This window comes from Acytostelium subglobosum (assembly GCF_000787575.1).
Source record: "Acytostelium subglobosum LB1 DNA, scaffold: scaffold11, whole genome shotgun sequence".
In the NCBI taxonomy this organism is placed as follows: Eukaryota; Evosea; class Eumycetozoa; order Acytosteliales; family Acytosteliaceae; genus Acytostelium; species Acytostelium subglobosum.
Genome location: NW_012236522.1, coordinates 936,714 through 952,917, shown reverse-complemented (window position 1 = coordinate 952,917; position 16,204 = coordinate 936,714). Strand labels below are relative to the sequence as shown.

The 16,204-nt window shown below is 43.3% G+C and overlaps 10 protein-coding genes across 10 annotated transcripts; 2 read left to right on the top strand and 8 right to left on the bottom strand.

Annotated features, from left to right (window-relative positions):
• Positions 1-1,493: 1,493 nt before the first annotated feature.
• Positions 1,494-3,169, top strand: SAMD00019534_062620 (hypothetical protein; the record flags this gene model as incomplete). Its single annotated transcript, XM_012898860.1, has 4 exons — positions 1,494-1,511; positions 1,601-1,861; positions 1,942-2,103; positions 2,186-3,169. 4 exons carry the CDS (start codon positions 1,494-1,496, stop codon positions 3,167-3,169), a joined length of 1,425 nt encoding a protein of 474 aa, XP_012754314.1.
• A 285-nt stretch (positions 3,170-3,454) lies between these two features.
• On the bottom strand, positions 3,455-4,236 carry SAMD00019534_062610 (hypothetical protein; the record flags this gene model as incomplete). The annotated part of the gene is made up of 3 exons (XM_012898859.1): positions 3,455-3,593; positions 3,662-4,037; positions 4,116-4,236. The coding sequence occupies 3 exons, from the start codon at positions 4,234-4,236 to the stop codon at positions 3,455-3,457; spliced, it is 636 nt and encodes a 211-aa protein (XP_012754313.1).
• Positions 4,237-5,375: 1,139 nt separating this feature from the next.
• On the top strand, positions 5,376-6,791 carry SAMD00019534_062600 (hypothetical protein; the record flags this gene model as incomplete). Its single annotated transcript, XM_012898858.1, has 4 exons — positions 5,376-5,565; positions 5,642-5,837; positions 5,936-6,184; positions 6,386-6,791. 4 exons carry the CDS (start codon positions 5,376-5,378, stop codon positions 6,789-6,791), a joined length of 1,041 nt encoding a protein of 346 aa, XP_012754312.1.
• Positions 6,792-6,978: 187 nt separating this feature from the next.
• On the bottom strand, positions 6,979-8,266 carry SAMD00019534_062590 (hypothetical protein; the record flags this gene model as incomplete). The annotated part of the gene is made up of 2 exons (XM_012898857.1): positions 6,979-7,772; positions 7,840-8,266. The coding sequence occupies 2 exons, from the start codon at positions 8,264-8,266 to the stop codon at positions 6,979-6,981; spliced, it is 1,221 nt and encodes a 406-aa protein (XP_012754311.1).
• A 389-nt stretch (positions 8,267-8,655) lies between these two features.
• On the bottom strand, positions 8,656-8,969 carry SAMD00019534_062580 (hypothetical protein; the record flags this gene model as incomplete). The annotated part of the gene is made up of 2 exons (XM_012898856.1): positions 8,656-8,882; positions 8,957-8,969. The coding sequence occupies 2 exons, from the start codon at positions 8,967-8,969 to the stop codon at positions 8,656-8,658; spliced, it is 240 nt and encodes a 79-aa protein (XP_012754310.1).
• Positions 8,970-10,042: 1,073 nt separating this feature from the next.
• SAMD00019534_062570 (hypothetical protein) lies at positions 10,043-10,615 on the bottom strand (the record flags this gene model as incomplete). Its single annotated transcript, XM_012898855.1, has 1 exon — positions 10,043-10,615. The coding sequence occupies one exon, from the start codon at positions 10,613-10,615 to the stop codon at positions 10,043-10,045; it is 573 nt and encodes a 190-aa protein (XP_012754309.1).
• On the bottom strand, positions 10,596-11,012 carry SAMD00019534_062560 (hypothetical protein; the record flags this gene model as incomplete). The annotated part of the gene is made up of 2 exons (XM_012898854.1): positions 10,596-10,766; positions 10,818-11,012. The coding sequence occupies 2 exons, from the start codon at positions 11,010-11,012 to the stop codon at positions 10,596-10,598; spliced, it is 366 nt and encodes a 121-aa protein (XP_012754308.1).
• A 502-nt stretch (positions 11,013-11,514) lies between these two features.
• SAMD00019534_062550 (hypothetical protein) lies at positions 11,515-13,663 on the bottom strand (the record flags this gene model as incomplete). Its single annotated transcript, XM_012898853.1, has 4 exons — positions 11,515-11,694; positions 11,753-13,177; positions 13,283-13,450; positions 13,586-13,663. 4 exons carry the CDS (start codon positions 13,661-13,663, stop codon positions 11,515-11,517), a joined length of 1,851 nt encoding a protein of 616 aa, XP_012754307.1.
• A 114-nt stretch (positions 13,664-13,777) lies between these two features.
• SAMD00019534_062540 (hypothetical protein) lies at positions 13,778-14,321 on the bottom strand (the record flags this gene model as incomplete). Its single annotated transcript, XM_012898852.1, has 2 exons — positions 13,778-14,181; positions 14,240-14,321. The coding sequence occupies 2 exons, from the start codon at positions 14,319-14,321 to the stop codon at positions 13,778-13,780; spliced, it is 486 nt and encodes a 161-aa protein (XP_012754306.1).
• A 790-nt stretch (positions 14,322-15,111) lies between these two features.
• SAMD00019534_062530 (hypothetical protein) lies at positions 15,112-15,783 on the bottom strand (the record flags this gene model as incomplete). The annotated part of the gene is made up of 1 exon (XM_012898851.1): positions 15,112-15,783. The coding sequence occupies one exon, from the start codon at positions 15,781-15,783 to the stop codon at positions 15,112-15,114; it is 672 nt and encodes a 223-aa protein (XP_012754305.1).
• Between the last annotated feature and the right edge of the window lie 421 nt (positions 15,784-16,204).

Genomic DNA, 16,204 nt, shown 5'->3' with positions numbered 1-16,204 from the left:
GATTGGAAAGGGACAGGATTGAGTTATGAGTAATTCGTGTTTGGATTGTGAATGTGTGTGTGAGTGAATGTGAGTGTGTTGGGTTTGTTTAGATGTCAAGCCTCGCTCTCTCATCAATCAATCAATCAATGCTGTTGTCTGTCTCTGTATGTATGTATGTATGTGTATGTCTGAATGCCCAACAATAAGCCAATCCAAGCCAAGCCAACAACACAACTAGTATAATTATAAATATATACCTACTGAGAGAGAGAGAGTAATTGAATATGTAGGGTCGACAGCCTGTCTGCCTGAGTTATTTAGAGTCACTAACTCACTTCTGCTTTGCTGCTGCTGCTGCTCTACTACTTAAAAGTTGATTGATGGTGGTAGTTCTGAACTGACTGAGGAGGTGGGAGTATTAGCACTTATATCAGTACTTGTTGTTGTTGGGTTGTTGGTGATGGTCTCCCTTCGTGATCACGTGTGTGAGAGAGAGAGAGAGAGAGTATCTTGAGATAAGATGAGTGGATGGGTTAATGATGAACCCCCTTGTGTTTGTGTGTGTGTGTGTGATTGATCAAATGAATGTTGGGTGGGTCGACTGATCACTCTATTTGATGGTGTACTTGTATAAATATATGTGTTGGTGTATTTGTATTTGTATAAGTTGTTTTTGATATATATATATTGATATTAATTAATAATAATAAATTGATGAGGTAGAATTCGAGTGTGTATGACCAAGTCGATCAGTTCGTTTCTTCTAGATCGATCGAAAGTTTGTATGTTTTTATTCACCCGATGGATGGGTGGAGCTTTAGCGAGTGGGAGAAGATAAATCTTGCCCAACCTCCATCAAACAACATATACAATGAACAAATGGTTACATGTGCACCTATTATTGGTGTCATACCGACTGACCTTTTCGTGTTTGATGAAGATGGTCAGTCGGTCATCCTCAAAATTGAATAAACGAGTGGACCTGATCTTGTTGATTCTAGTTACATTACCTCTTATAATTAATTAATTTCCTGAATAGTCTTTGTATTTATATAACAATAATAAATATCAATGTTTGGTCACTCGTCCAAGTCGTCTGGTCCAGGTTCACCTGGCACTTTAAACTTGTTTGCACTCAAACCGCCAAACCATTCTTCTTGATCTCTTTTTCAGATCAAGAATGTCAAACAAAACAACTGACAACAAACTCTAAAAGTAGACTTCCATTAATAGTATTGATTTTGGGTCAGGGCATGGCACTGTGACGACATTTCATTACCTCTTAAAGTAAGTAACTTGGAATTATTGATTGTTCCATTCACCCAGACCATCATGTTGGCAAAGTCGGGAGTCATTCATAGACTGAGAAGTCTGGTCGCAAGTTCACCTGAACTCCTTGAGTTAAAGCAATGGACCAGCTTTGGTGTGGGTGTTATCCAAACTTTCTTCGTTTTCGCATTCTTTTCGTCCTTTTATATTCCAATGTCAGTTCAGAGATCTTATTAATATGTATGTTTGAATTCATTACAGTAATAACAATACAGAGATAATAATAATAATACAGATACATTCATAATGACTGAGAAAACAACAAATAACTTCAACAACTTCAACAAAGAATGATAGTGTACCACAACCTGAGGAGTTCAAGGACTTGTCGAGCACTGCAACTGTAGAGGAGATTGAGAGTCTTTGTATGAACTGTCATAACGAGCATGGTCTAACAAAGATACTGCTCACCAAGATACCATTCTTCCGTGAGATCATCCTGCTGGCCTTTGAGTGTCCCGAGTGTGGATTCAAGAGCTCAGAGGTGCAGTCCGGTGGTTCAATCGCTGACAAGGGTGTTCACATCGAGCTCACTCTTCAATCATACGAGGTATATACTTGTTTGTGTAACTTACACTGATTGATTAATTGATCATTCATACTAATGATGAGCACTACTACTACCATTAGGACATGAACAGACAGATTGTAAAGATGGACACTGCATCGATCACCATCCCAGTGTTGGACTTTGAGATCCCTGCCTCCACTCAGAGGGGCAGCCTCAACACTATCGAAGGATTCCTCAGAGGATCGATCGAAGGTTTGAACCAAGCCGCCAAGATCAAGAGAGTAAGGAGGGAGAAGCAAACATCATCGCGATCATACTCAATCAATCTTGTTCGCTCACTAACGAATTAATGAATCACTTTAGGAGGACGGAGATAATCAGACAGCAGACAGCATTGTTGCATTCATTGCAAAGCTCACTGACTTGATGTTGGTCGAGCAACCTTTCACATTGGTCATTGACGACCCTTCGGGCAACTCGTACGTCGAGAACCCATTGGCACCAAAGAACGATCCAAACATGAGCATCTCCAAGTACACTAGGACTGATGAGCAGAACGCTATGTTGGGCATCAGCGGTGTCCCAGAGACTTCGACATCGACATCGGCATCCGCCACTGAACAACTCAGCAAACCATTGGAGGATCGTGAGATCCTTTCACTGCCAAACTCATGCACTCACTGTGGACACTTGGGCAAGATCAACATGGTCGTCACAGACATCCCCTACTTCAAGAACGTTGTGCTCATGGCATTCAACTGCGAGGAGTGCGGCTTCAAGACCAACGAGATCAAACCTGGTGGCGCCATCGAGCCAAGGGGCCGCAAGCTCACGCTTCGCGTCGAGTCTGTCGACGACTTGTCTCGCGACGTTCTCAAGTCCGAGACGGCCAACGCCATCATCCCCGAGTTGGACATTGAGATCACTCACGGATCGCTTGGTGGCAGGTTCACGACCATCGAGGGTCTGCTCACCACGATCCGCGACGAGCTCGAGAAGAACCCATTCTTCCGTGGCGACAGCGCCGACGTCAAGACACGTGCGCGCTACAACGAGATCATGTCGGGTCTCGACCGCTTCGTCAGTGGCGAGGAGAAGTTCACCATGATCATCGACGATCCCATCTCCAACAGCTACATCCAGAGTCTCTACGCGCCAGACCCCGATCCCAACTTGGACTCGGAGGACTACGATAGAACCTTTGAGATGAATGAGGAGCTTGGCTTGAACGACATCAACACAGAGAACTATGAGCATATCCACGATGAGGAGCATGAGAAGGCTGCTGCCGATGCCGCCGCTGCTGCAACTGCCGCTGCTGAGCATGATGGCAAGAAGGACCTATAGCATGGGCCACATGATGATCTTCATTTGGAACATATATATATAGTAATAGCAATCAAGTCTAATAGTGATGATACAATTGTCGTCGTCTGATCGAATAAACCATTACTTGACTATATTTGATTGAGCTTGATTGATTGATTGGATTTGGGCATCACCATGCCAATGAAGATTTGATGATGTTTGGTCGATTGATTGATCGATTGATTGATTACCTGGACAAGTGGCAGTCGATGCAATTGTCCACATCATGAGATTGATCGTAGCTATGTATATCCAAACAACAAGTCAACAATGTTCATGGCAATTGTCAAAGTCAGAGTCAGAGTCAGAGTCGGAATCAGAGTCACAGTCAGAGTATGAATGAATATCGCAACATTGAGCAAGTGAGCAACATTGATCGAGATGATGATGATGATGGGAGTCCCTTTAGAAGATTAGTCAATATGGTCGCGTCAACATCACTCACATCATCACCAAGCATCCAACACATACTTTGTAATGCAACATAGACGACAAAAGACATCTGAGCAGGTGTTGCAGCGACGAGCACATCTCGAGCATAGATTGTGACTGCACGATGGACATTGGCACACTGTTGTTGAGTTGCCCGAGCACACTCTACAGTTGCCCTTCTTTCCATTCTTAAAGTGATCAGAGAACTCTATATTCTCAACCAACATCTCAACATCTTTCTTATTACTATTATTATTATTACTATTATTATTCTTTACATTATTATTATTTACATTATTATTCTTGTTGTTGTTGTTGTTGTTGGCTATACTATTGCTGTTACCGTTGACAATGACGTTGGCGGGAGTGGCGTTGACATTGCTGTTACTCTTTTTCATCAGTCGCAGTGTCCTCTCTTTAATGAATGAATGAATGAATGAGTGATGAGTGACATTAATATACTTCTCTCTTCCTTCGAAGTATATATACCTACCTGATATAGCCTCTGTATCACTCTTTATATTCTTAGTCTCCCTTTGACAGATCGTGCTGCTGCTGCCTGCTCCCTCATCAGCAGCTGATTCATACTCAACTCTACTTCTCTTTAGACTCATTATTGATTGATTACACTCCTACCACTTATACTTATACTTATGTATCTGTATTTGACTTGATTGCTCCTACATTAATAATGTACTGTTTATTCATGATGAAGTGAAATGTTCGTTCAACAATCTAAGGTTTCCCTCCTTTTTTTTTTGAAAAGTGTTTTTGTTTGGATATTTGTGATTCATTGAATTTATTGTAATATTATAATGACTGGAACTATTCCTAGATTGAAATTTATTAATATATTAGTGTTCTTTGATCTTAATCCAAAACCTCAACAGAACAAACAAAACAAATTTGTGTTATCCCAAACCAAGATGACAATGGAAACATTCAACTTGTTGGCTACTTTTGTTCAATTGATCCAGTCGAATGCAAGTCGATATTTAATGCACAGATCAATCAAGTCATCATAGGTCACTTAATAACTCGTTCACGTGATGTCCGATGGTTCGACATGTTCGCGCTAAAGTCATACATCCTTGCAAACGTGAGATTGCACTTTGATCTAGAAACATGATGTCAATGTCATATCACCTGCCTCTTGGACAAGGCCAAAGAAGATGTAGAAGAAGAAGCGATCAACTAATCAATCAATCAATCAGCAGGCAGCTTATCAGTTGTCAGTCAATCAGAAAGGTGTGAAGATCAAATTCTTTGAACCATCCTACAACTGCTAACTTCGGATGTAATCATGGTCCGTCATCGGACTTTCCCAAGTTCATTTCAGACTGGCTGTCTGGTTCATGACCCGGATCACTTTGGAATTGTACCTAGTGGTCCACCAAGATTGAGTCAAAACAACAGCCAGACCAACATCAAAAATCGAATAGGTGGATGCATTGTTTTGATGGGTTCAGGGGCTATTGGTACACCCCACTAGGACCATCCTGGACTCCTAAGTTTTTTAGCGGTGTTGCTTTGAGCTTTTGAGGCGTAAAAAGAATTAATTAATTATTAAATGTTTTTGACAATGCTCCACAACAAGCAATTGTTTGTTTCCTTCTTCCGAGTTCCTAAGCTCACTCAACCCCAACGTGCAGTAGTAGTGATCGATCACTTAAACAACCAATTGGTCATCAATCCATCTTGATTATCTGTACAGATAATAGATAGTAATCAAATACCTAGACTAGAGACTTGAATGTTGCCAGTCGATAACAACAACAACAACTACGACAACACTTCATCATCACCATCATCATCGAGTGTTGATGTGCGTGATGGACAATGGATAAATAAGCCATATGATATATCACATTGGGTGTTGTCCACCTTGTATCTAGCATTGGCAATAGCCTCAATAGTACAGTTGATAAGGACAAGAAAGAGAGGTGAGTACAATGGCATGGACAGGACAATGAAAATGGCCTGGATTAGCTAACTAACATAAACACATTATTGATACAGCCATATATGTTGCCAGGATATTCTTCTTGAGCATGGTGTTTGCATCATTGATGAGAGCATTCTCATTCGCTCTGTTACCATTTGCAATGGAGGATCAGGTCTATCTATCGCCAGTGGAGAATCAAATACTTGCCATACTCAAGATACTTCCATCATTCCTATACTTTACTGTCTATTCAATATCATTGTTCTTTGGGTAAGTTCATTCAATCACTCAACCCTGGAATCATTCCAGTCACTCAATCCAATCAATCCACTAACACTGAATCAAACGATCAATCAATGTGAAAACAGACTTATAATTAGTATGCAGGTATACTTACCAACAAAGATGAAGGCCAATACAAGTGTTATTATGAAGGCTATTCTAATTGGAAATGTATTTATGTATGTGACTGTGATCGTACTCTATCTTGTAGAGTTGGAGTTACAACATGCTCATAGATTCGTTGTGAATCCAACTGATTCCTCAGCTGGACTCCTACTACAACTCTATGCATCATCCATTTACTTTGGTGCATCAATCATACTCATGAGCTTCCTGTAAGTATACATTATGCATCCAATCTCAATGATGTGTAGTACTAATCAATTCACATCCTTCCCTACCTCATTGGCTGGCCATCATCACATGGACACTCATTTGGATCATCCTTCCCTCCCCTCTCCTCCCCTTCCCATCCTCTTCCATCCATCCTGGACAATCAATCAATCAATCCAATCCAATCAATTCAACATCAAAAGGTTCCATCAATATCGATCATATTACAAGGAGATACAGTTTGCACCAAAGTATGAGGACATGGAGTACCTCAAGAGCAAGAAGAATCCATACAAGAAGCAAACAAACAAGATGGCCAAGCTGCGACTGAGCCTGATCATTGTGTTTATGTACTGTACATTATCGTTCTTAATACGTTCGGTGCTCGTCGCACTGACACCCTTCAACCCGGCACGATTCAACGCATGGTACTTTGACCTGCTCTACTACGTGCTGCTCGAGCTACCACAACTATGCTTCCTGTTGGAGATCATGTCAAGGCGAACGGCTTTGATCATGATCAGTCAGGCTGTTCATCAACAAGACTTTGGAAGTCAAGAAGAGGACAATGCCAACCCAATCAACTATGGTACCATACCTCACAACTAAGCGACTAGATATATCATATCATAAACAGTATAATGTACATAACTCCCCTCCAAAGATATTCACGCCTGTAAATGTAATGTAATGTCTGTTATTGATTGTTTGATTGGATGATTGGATTGTGGATTGGATGTCTGTTGTACAATAGAGAGAGATAGAGAGAGGGAGGGAGCAAGTCCAAATGGAGAGCTTACTCAGAGTCGGACCAACCAGAGTCATCATCATCTTCATCTTGATCGTCTTCTCTCATGTTGCCTCTACGCTGCATCATGGCCAATGCCAAAGTGTCAACCAATGATCTGTTGCCAGCGTCATCAAGCTTTTGGATGTCTGGCAATGGCTCACTGTGATCGACCTTCTTCAAGGAGGCACCACCACGAATGGCAGACAGGAGATCGGCACGGCCACCGCCACCGCCGTTGCCACCGCCACCATTGGATGTAGGAGGGGGTGGAGGTGGAGGTCCACCAGACGTATGAGGGGGTGGAGGAGGTGGAGCGCCCTTGTGCGAGGGAGGAGGTGGAGGAGGAGGAGGTCCGCCAGACACAGGGGGAGGAGGTGGTGGAGGAGGAGCGGTACCCTTGTGTGATGGGGGTGGAGGAGGTGGAGGAGTGCCCTTGCTTGATGTTGGTGGAGGTGGAGGAGGTGGCGCTCTACCACCTGACATTGGTGGTGCACCGCCACCAGCGGCCAAGTTCTCACCGATGATGTTGACGATGAACTGAGCGGTCTCGGCATTCTTCAACTCCTTCTTGGTGATACCTGCCGACTGGAACAGCTTACGCCAATCGGGAGGAATGTTACGAATCTCGAATCCCTGTGATGCATCCCAACCAATGTGACTCTCATGTCTAAACGATGATGGTGTCGAGATCTCAAAGTTCTCTGGCTCTTCGTCGCCACCGCCAAACATTGACGAGAAGAATCCCTTCTTCTTCTTCTTCTCCTTCTCCTCCTTCTTTGGTGCTGGTGCTGGAGTTGCCTCTGTTTGAATATATTGATTGTTAATCATTCTTCAACATTTGTGAGACCGTTCACTGAACGAACATACTTGCAGGTTGAGCAGCGGCGGCGGCTGGCATAGCCATTGATTGTGGACGTGCGCTGTTGGCAGTCTTGGCACGGTTGAGGTTAGATTGGAAGTCGGAAGCCTCGTTGACATCGGTGAATGACAGTCCGTAGACGGTGGTATCTCCCTCAAAGGTGTAGAAGAAGTCGCGTGCCTTGGTGAATTCAAAGTTATCGTAAAGCTCCTGTTCGAATATAATACGAGGTGCAGATTTGATATCGATGATCTTGATGTAACTAGTCTTCTCGATACGATGTGTTACGACTGATACTGCACCTACTACACCTGTGTACTCCCACATTCCCTGCTTTCCTTCGTACAACCTTGCCACAGTAGATGAATAAACATCACAAGATGTACCAATCACTACACTAAGCTGATTCTTCTCCTGATCTGATAGAGAAGGCATTGTTATATTATTATTATTATTAATATTTATATTACTATTACAATTAATATTAGTTTGTGATTATATATATATATATTTATATTTATATGTATGTACAATGTTGAATGAATGAATGAATTAGAGAGGTTGTAGGGAGGAGTAAAAAGGGTGGGCCCCCATTCATCTATCGCGCAAACATTGGACAACATGTAGTTTCGAAAGTTTGGAAATAAATACAATTATTGATCAATTAATAGATTGGTGTTGGACGAACTGTATTACTACAGTTCATGCATGAAGATATGGTTTATTATACTAATGATGATGATATTGTCACATGTGATTTGGTGAATATATTGATGGTACTGGTACTTCTACATTGAGGGATGTTGATGTTGTTGGAAAGATGTTTAGAGACCAATGGAAGAGGCGACACCATCAAGAGTAGCAATGACTGTGCCTGCTACAGCCTTGGTGGAGGCCAAGGCACCCTCAACAGCTGGGTTGAGGTTGCTTCCCACAGTTCCAACAATTCCAGACACATGGTTAGATGACTGGCCGAACGAGGTCATTCCACTAGCTGACACTGATCCGTTGGTCATCGAGGTGGCGTTGAAGGAGAGGGAAGAGATGGTCTCTATTTATATTTGGTTTGGTACATTAGTGGATTGTTTTGTAAGGTTTATCTTTGTCTTTATCAAATATACTTACTGAGGATAGTCATTTTTAATTATTATTTGTTTGATTGATTTGATTTAATTGATTGATTTGATGATTATAATGATGGAATTGTGATGTTTAAATAGTTGATTGATTGATCATGATGAAGACGGATCATCGTCCAATATAACTATAATAATTCATTGAACTAATAGGTAATAATATTAGATAAAGAGTGGAGAGTATTACAATCAGACTTTGAATAATAAGATAAGATGTAGTATGTGCCTTTCTTACATTCCCATCTAATCACATGACGTGGGTTCATCTAATTGGACATCTTGGACATCCATTTCTAATCTGGATATGGATATGAATTATATTGATATGGAAGGATGTAGGGATGAAAGATTTACAAGCTGTGTTGTTTGTGTTGGATGTGGAGACTATCATGATTGATTGATTGTGTGTTGGTGCCAGGAACGGGCGTGTGTTATCGACTGGTTAGATCAACATGGTTTGTAGTGGGGTTATTGAATGTGACAATCCATTCTTTGATCCCAACAACAAGAACAATAATAATAATAATCCGTGTATTCCTGACAGCCAGCCAAACTGACTGACTGACTGACTGAATGACAACAAGATTAGTCGAATGATGAGCTCACAAGTGAGTGAGATGAATAATGTGATATGATCACAATGAAAGAATAATGTTGGTTGAAATGATGTCACCGAAGTCCATCGGTAATTCCTAACTTACGTCGATTCCAATCAATCAATCAATAAAACAATCAATACTCTGAGTAGTGGTACAAGGTCATAAGTAACTATTGAGTCTGATATTGCAATTATTTCGTTATTACTCTATTGAGTGATCGATCAAGCTGTCAACACTGATACCTGTGGATTGCATGCCATGAAATGGTTGATCAATCGTTATCGCGGGGTACCATTTAAAGAGGCGACTGGATACAGTGATGTCAGGAAAGAGGAGAAGAAGGCTAGAGAGATGAAGGAGAGATACAAGAAGTTTGGTTATCTGTAGGGTTGGTGTTGATAATAAGTGTCCATAGGGCATTTATTATGATGACCTTGCATTGAGGGTTGGTTGCTGGTGATTGGTGAGTGATTGGTTCAGTTGTCCTGGTCATTGTTGGTGTCCATGCCGTCTTTGTCGTCTTTGAAGTGTTCCTCCACGCCAGGCTCTGGCGCCTCCTCCTCTTGCTCATCCGCACCATTGGCAGGATCGTCCTGGATGTCCTCCATGGCCACGATATCCGATGTGTTGTAATGTTCTACGAGATCCCTCCTCTTGTTCTGGTAGGTCAATTTGATAAGTTGTTTGAGGTTCTTCTTCCAAATGCTGGCGTGAACGTTGAACAACTCCTTCAACTGCTCCGCGTGCTTGATGATGTCAGAGAACAGTACGTTGTCCAAGTACAGGATGTTGGGAGAGCGAGACACGAATAAATAGAACTTGATGTAATTGTCGATCGTGGATGATGATTGATGGAAGCCCCTCGCCTTGACGTAGCCGAAAAAGTCAATGAGCTTGTGATCGCCATTGTGTTTCTTGACAGCCATCTTGAGGACATAGAGAATCTGGCCGAGGCGGAAGTATTGCCAAAGAGAGAAGATGTTGAACTTGTAGAGTGCTGTGAACGCCTTCTCGGCCTGGTTGCCAATGTCATCCAACTTGGTTGTCATCATATCTGATGGGAGCGATGATCATATCCGGCATGTTCATCACGAACGCTTCTTTCTTCTCCTTGTCTGTGCCCGTCTCGATGTAATCGATAATGCCCTCAAGCTGCCCCTTCCATCCTTCGTACATGGCATAGATGGCACCTGCATCATCCTGTTTATAAATGTTAGATGATGAGCTATAACAATCGAATGGATTACATACCTTCTTCTTGATGGCCTTGGTCTTGCCCTTTGGCGGAGTGATGATGCCCTTGTCCTCGGTAAGAGCCTTCAGCGCAACCTTCTTGGCCTCGGGTTCCAATTTCCCAAGGAACTTGATGATGCTCCTATTAGACGCGGTCTTCAACTCGCACGAGATCTTCTGGTCTATTTCAGCCGTAGTAAGGTTAAGTACCATGATGATAAGATATTGATGCAGATATGTTGTGATGGTGCATGAGTATTTATATGTATCTATTGCCCGATGTTAAATGAATGTTGGTATGGATTACTACAAGTTGTAATGATCACATCGGCCAACGAGTTGGGTGAATGATTTGTGTTCACCCAAATGGTATCTTTTTAGCCATTCCAGACGAACTAGTAGACCTCAAAGGAACAATCATCTTTCGAGCAAACTTACCTATTCTACCACCCCAAGAGCCTCGTTGTGTTGCAATCACTTTAGGATTGTTTCGTCAATATTGGGCATGTTTCCAAGACTATTATCACAATGCCAAACTATTGAGCATAGTTATGCATGAGGAGCATCCTGATTACGATCACATATCGCAAGAGACAGACTGCATTGGCTCCTACTTCCAGCAAATACAGAAGTGGATGGGATCGTCTATTATCAGCACAAGGATACCAGACATTGAGTCTGCTGCAGCAGACGGCTTTAAGCTCTAGAATAAATGTTATTCAACTAAATGCATCCTCCTCTCGTGCTTCCTCATCAAGTGCCGCCAGATTAACTTGCCGCAGACCTCGCAGGGTATTCTCTCTGTGTTGTAGGCCTTGATCTCCTCTTTGTACTCCTCGTAGTACTGTTGCATGTAAGACTTGTTGGTGTTGCTGCCACTCCTGTCGACGGTAGTCTGTACGTCCATATTGATGGAAGTAGAGATTATATTAACAGCCTTCTGATTGCCATACTCCAATGGCGAACGATCCAACAGGCTTGGTCATGTTCTTGACGTAGGCGTTCGGGCAGTAGCCCTCGTATCGTAGGTCGCCACACTCCTTGCCCAACTTGGGATAATCAAGTGACTTCTTGCCTGTCTTCTCTGTCCAAGGCTTTGTCGAGACGAATCCATCGGTGTGCACGCGCTTGATGCAGTCAATGTCGTCCTTTATTATCGTTCCGATCATCTTGCGACCACGGGAGATGATGAATGGCATGATGCGAGGGAATGGGATTTCGACGTGCTTGATCGTTCTCTGTCCATCGCTGGTTTCTATCACCTCTGCATCGCACTCCATGTTTGCGCACTGCTTGGTCTTGTTGCGCTTGGAGAGAGCGCCCCATAGACGTTGGTAGAGACACTTGCAGAGCTCTTCTAATCTAGATTTGGGCTCACACGCATCTATCCAGCCGAGAACCTGATCGATGTACTTGCCAAACAGGTCGGAGCAAAACTTCCTGCAGCTGCTGTCGTAGATGAGCGCATTGGCCTTCTTGCCGGTCTTCAGGTTGAATGTCAGTCCTAGCTCCTTGGCAAAGATGAGGTCGTAGTGAGTGTAGTAGTTGCTCTTGTTGTGCTTGAAGGCGCCATGAGTGCCAACAATGGTGGCACGATAGATACCAAACGGGATTGATTTCATGGCGCTGAGCTCCTCGTCGGTCAGATGTTGGAAATCGCCACACTTGATTGGTATCATGAAGCCGCCACTCCTCAAGATGGATGCATACATCCTAGCGACGTCATACTTGTAGAGAGCTCCTACATGTTGAATTGCCATCATCAATGGGCCATAAGCTGACTTCTTGATCCACTCTCCCTCCATCTGACCGATGGGCTCTGGCTTGACCGTCTTGTTGTACGAAAGGAACAGCTTGATCGCTGCCTTGTTGATGTTCTGCCCTGTTGTGTACATGTCGATGACGCCGTTAGTGTGTTCCTTGAGCATGTCGGCGTCAGCCTTGAACGAGTCCAATGTCTCCTCCAGGGTCATGCCTGAGAGGATACGGATGTACTCGCACTTGTCTTGGTACTTGCGCCTTTTCTTGTTGATGAACTGCTCCAGGCTGATTGTCGTGTGCTCGCCATAGTCGTAGAGCTGGACCTGTTCGCCCTTGAGATACTTGAAGACGATTGGCTTGATGTAAACGTCCCTCTCGTTGTATCGCGTGTATCTGATGCCCTTGCCTGCATAGGTGCCCTCCTTGTCGAGCTTGTAATGACCATTTGTTAGTATTAGGTTGACCTCTCTGGTTGCCCTCGAAGTGGAGGCGTAGCAGTGATCACCTTTGACGTTGATTCTGATGTTGAGTCTGTCCTCGAGTTCTGGGATCCGCTTGATCGAGACCTTCTGATCGACATCGAGCTTTAGGTCCTTCTTGAGCTGTGATGGCTTGCCCTAGTGCTCAGTCACCTGGTCTGGGTAGGCATCGTGGAGGCAGTGATAGAGGCAGTTGTTCCATTCGCCGTCGCAGCCTCCTGCCTTGCATTTTGCTTCATGTACGTAGATGTAGAACGATTTAAATGTGTCAGGCTCTGGGATGGGTGCGTGTTGCTGTCTCGCTGCGCGATTCGTTCGATGTCTGCTCTGCTGTAGTTGCCGGTCATCTTGATCTCTGTCACGCCCGTCTTCTTGAGTCTGTCGCCAATGTCTCTTGTTGATCTGCTCATTCTATATATTAACACTGAGATGTTAATTTATATCACTTTGAACCTATTTGTTGGCCATCAACTGCTTGTGGATGTAGCCTTGCTTGTGTCGATTGAGATTGGTGCGACCAACTTCGAAGCCGCATTCGCATCTTACCTTTTGTTTGATGTATGCTTTGTGACGCTCTCTGAACTCTGAGTTCTCGTCCCAATAGTACTCTTTGAATAATGACATGTTATATCTGTTAGAGATATATTTATGATGTTTCTAGTCTTATAGGCCCTCCTGGAGCAGGTGCCTTGCATTTATTATTCCTATGTACAAGACGATCTGAACAATGGGAGTTGTTCAAATGAATGTGACTGGGTCGAATTGAGTCTGGTGCCTCGACCTGTATTGGAACAGAACATCGTCATGATTGAGCTGAACACCTGGTGCAAACTCTTGAAGGAATGTTAGTATCATACCTGTGAGCAGTTTGTTACTGTTAGACTTACGGTGCCTCTTGAGGTAGCGCACAACAAGGTTGCAGACCTCGGCTGAGGAGTAGTGAAAGTGTCGAGCGTTGGTAGCACCTTCTTGAGCTCCTTGGAGAACGAGGGCAGCCGGGTTGGTTGGTGTCAAGTCCTCTCCATGGTGATGGAACTGATTGATGGTCATCTCTTCGTAGTGGTCAAAGAAGTTGAGGACCAATGCTCTTGAAGGATTGTCAAGGACACTTCCAGCGAAGTGTACATAGATGTGAAGAGAGTCTTGTTGATCATCAATGTCAGTCATTGTACCTGTTGTTTTATAATTGTTCACACATACGCTCCTCCGTGCAAATGAGTCTAAAACCAAACAGGTTCCAGAGAATGCTGTTGATGATATTCACTATGAAACTAAAGCACATTCTACTGAGAGGGAATGAGTACAATATGCAAATGATGCTATCTGATGGCTCCAATAGACATAGCTGATGAATACACCAACCATAAAAGGATCATTGAAGAGTGACCGGAAATCATTGCCTTTAAAGGTGATTGTGATTGATTTGGGCGGAGAGTGGTGAACAATGGGTCAACGTTTGGTGAACTCGTGGTGAACAAACGAGTGTGAACAATCAGAAGTACGTGCTGACCAACGTGCTGAGTACACTCCTGGTAACTCTCTCGGGCGTGCTGAAACAACTCTCCTGGTAACTCTCTTGGGCGTGCAAACTGCTACAGTGCTAACAGGTATCGAAAGTAGAATAATAGTAGAATTACAAAAATGACCCTCGTTAATTAGGATTAATTAAATTCTATTATTTTGAACTTCTAAACTCTATTTCTACTACAATTCTTCATTGATTAGACAGATACTCTTTTTCCAACGTGCTTACTGCTATGGCGGTGACAGATACTGAAAGTAGAATTGTAGTAGAATTAGGAAAACGACCTTCTTTAATTTGGATAAAAGTATTTCTAATATTTTGAACTTAAAGTCTCTATTTCTACTACAATTCTACATTATTGATACAGATACCTTTTTTAATAAACTTAAAGTATATAAAACTATAAGGGGGACTGAAAAATGAAGGAGCGCCAGCTCCGGAATGCCAGCGAAGCCAGCGGCCAATTGAGTCATCCACACACAGAGGGTTGGCTTCCTGGCAGCCATTGGGACTTATATTTGATAGAAGGTTGGCTGGATAGCTAATATTAATAATCGGATTTCTCTTGCCTGAGCTCTAGATCGTGCACCTCTTCGACGAAGCCGCGGTAGAGCAACATGTCTTTGCTGTTATGACATAGTGGGCATTGTTCTCGGCATTGTAGTTCATAGAGAAAGACCATCGCAGCCTGAGCCTGACCGGAGCCCTCGCTCCAGAAGGCCAATGACCGAAGTACGCAGCCTTCGGTGCGGTTTTTGTAGAGGAACTTGATAATGTCCACGCGACCGTCTCGCGCGGCAAAGGCCATGGCGTCGGCTGAGCATCCCTCGGTGCGATTCGCGTGAAGGAACTCCACCACTGCCAGGTGGCCGTTTGCTGCCGCCATATCCATTGCACCCTTGGTGCAGCCTTCAGTGCGACAGTGATGCAGGAAGAGAACGGCCTCCAACTGACCGTTGGATGCTGCATGACCCATCGTGTACTCATCGAAGAGCATGGTCGTGCCAACTTGGTTCAAGGCGTGCAGGTACTTGAGCACCTTCATCTGTCCGGCTCTTGCTGCATGATATCCGGCAGTCTCTATGACATACTGTGGCCTGGTCCGAATGAAGTGTTCAATGAGAGCGATATGACCATTGGCCGCAGCTTTCTCTACAGTTTCCAAATGTTCGAACTCGAACTGTGACTCAATAGAGGGGATGTTGAGGGAGTTGTCCATTATTCCTTGTTTGCAATTTGTACTCCGGTTTGTAAAATACCGTAGCCACAGGCTTGGCTTGAAGGAAACTTTTCTGATGAGAGATTAGAAATTGAAACAAATCAAATTCTTCGTGTAACGTTCTTCTAGAATTCTTTGAAGCTCTATTATCTCCTGGGCATATTTTGAAAGAGAACTTGAAGAGTTATTGTTGACCTTAGAATATGTTAACAGGAGTGAAAAGCCACGATCTATTGTTTTTGCCCAGGTTCTGGCAATTAAATGTGAGAGTCCATTGCTAATGGAAGAAATGATCGGAGGCCAAATCGACAAAAAAAAAAAGAAAATACAAAAAAGAATTATTATTATTCATCAAAGAAATGAAACAGATATAATAGTTCTCATTACCATATCACTCATCACTGGTGTGTACAAAGAATCA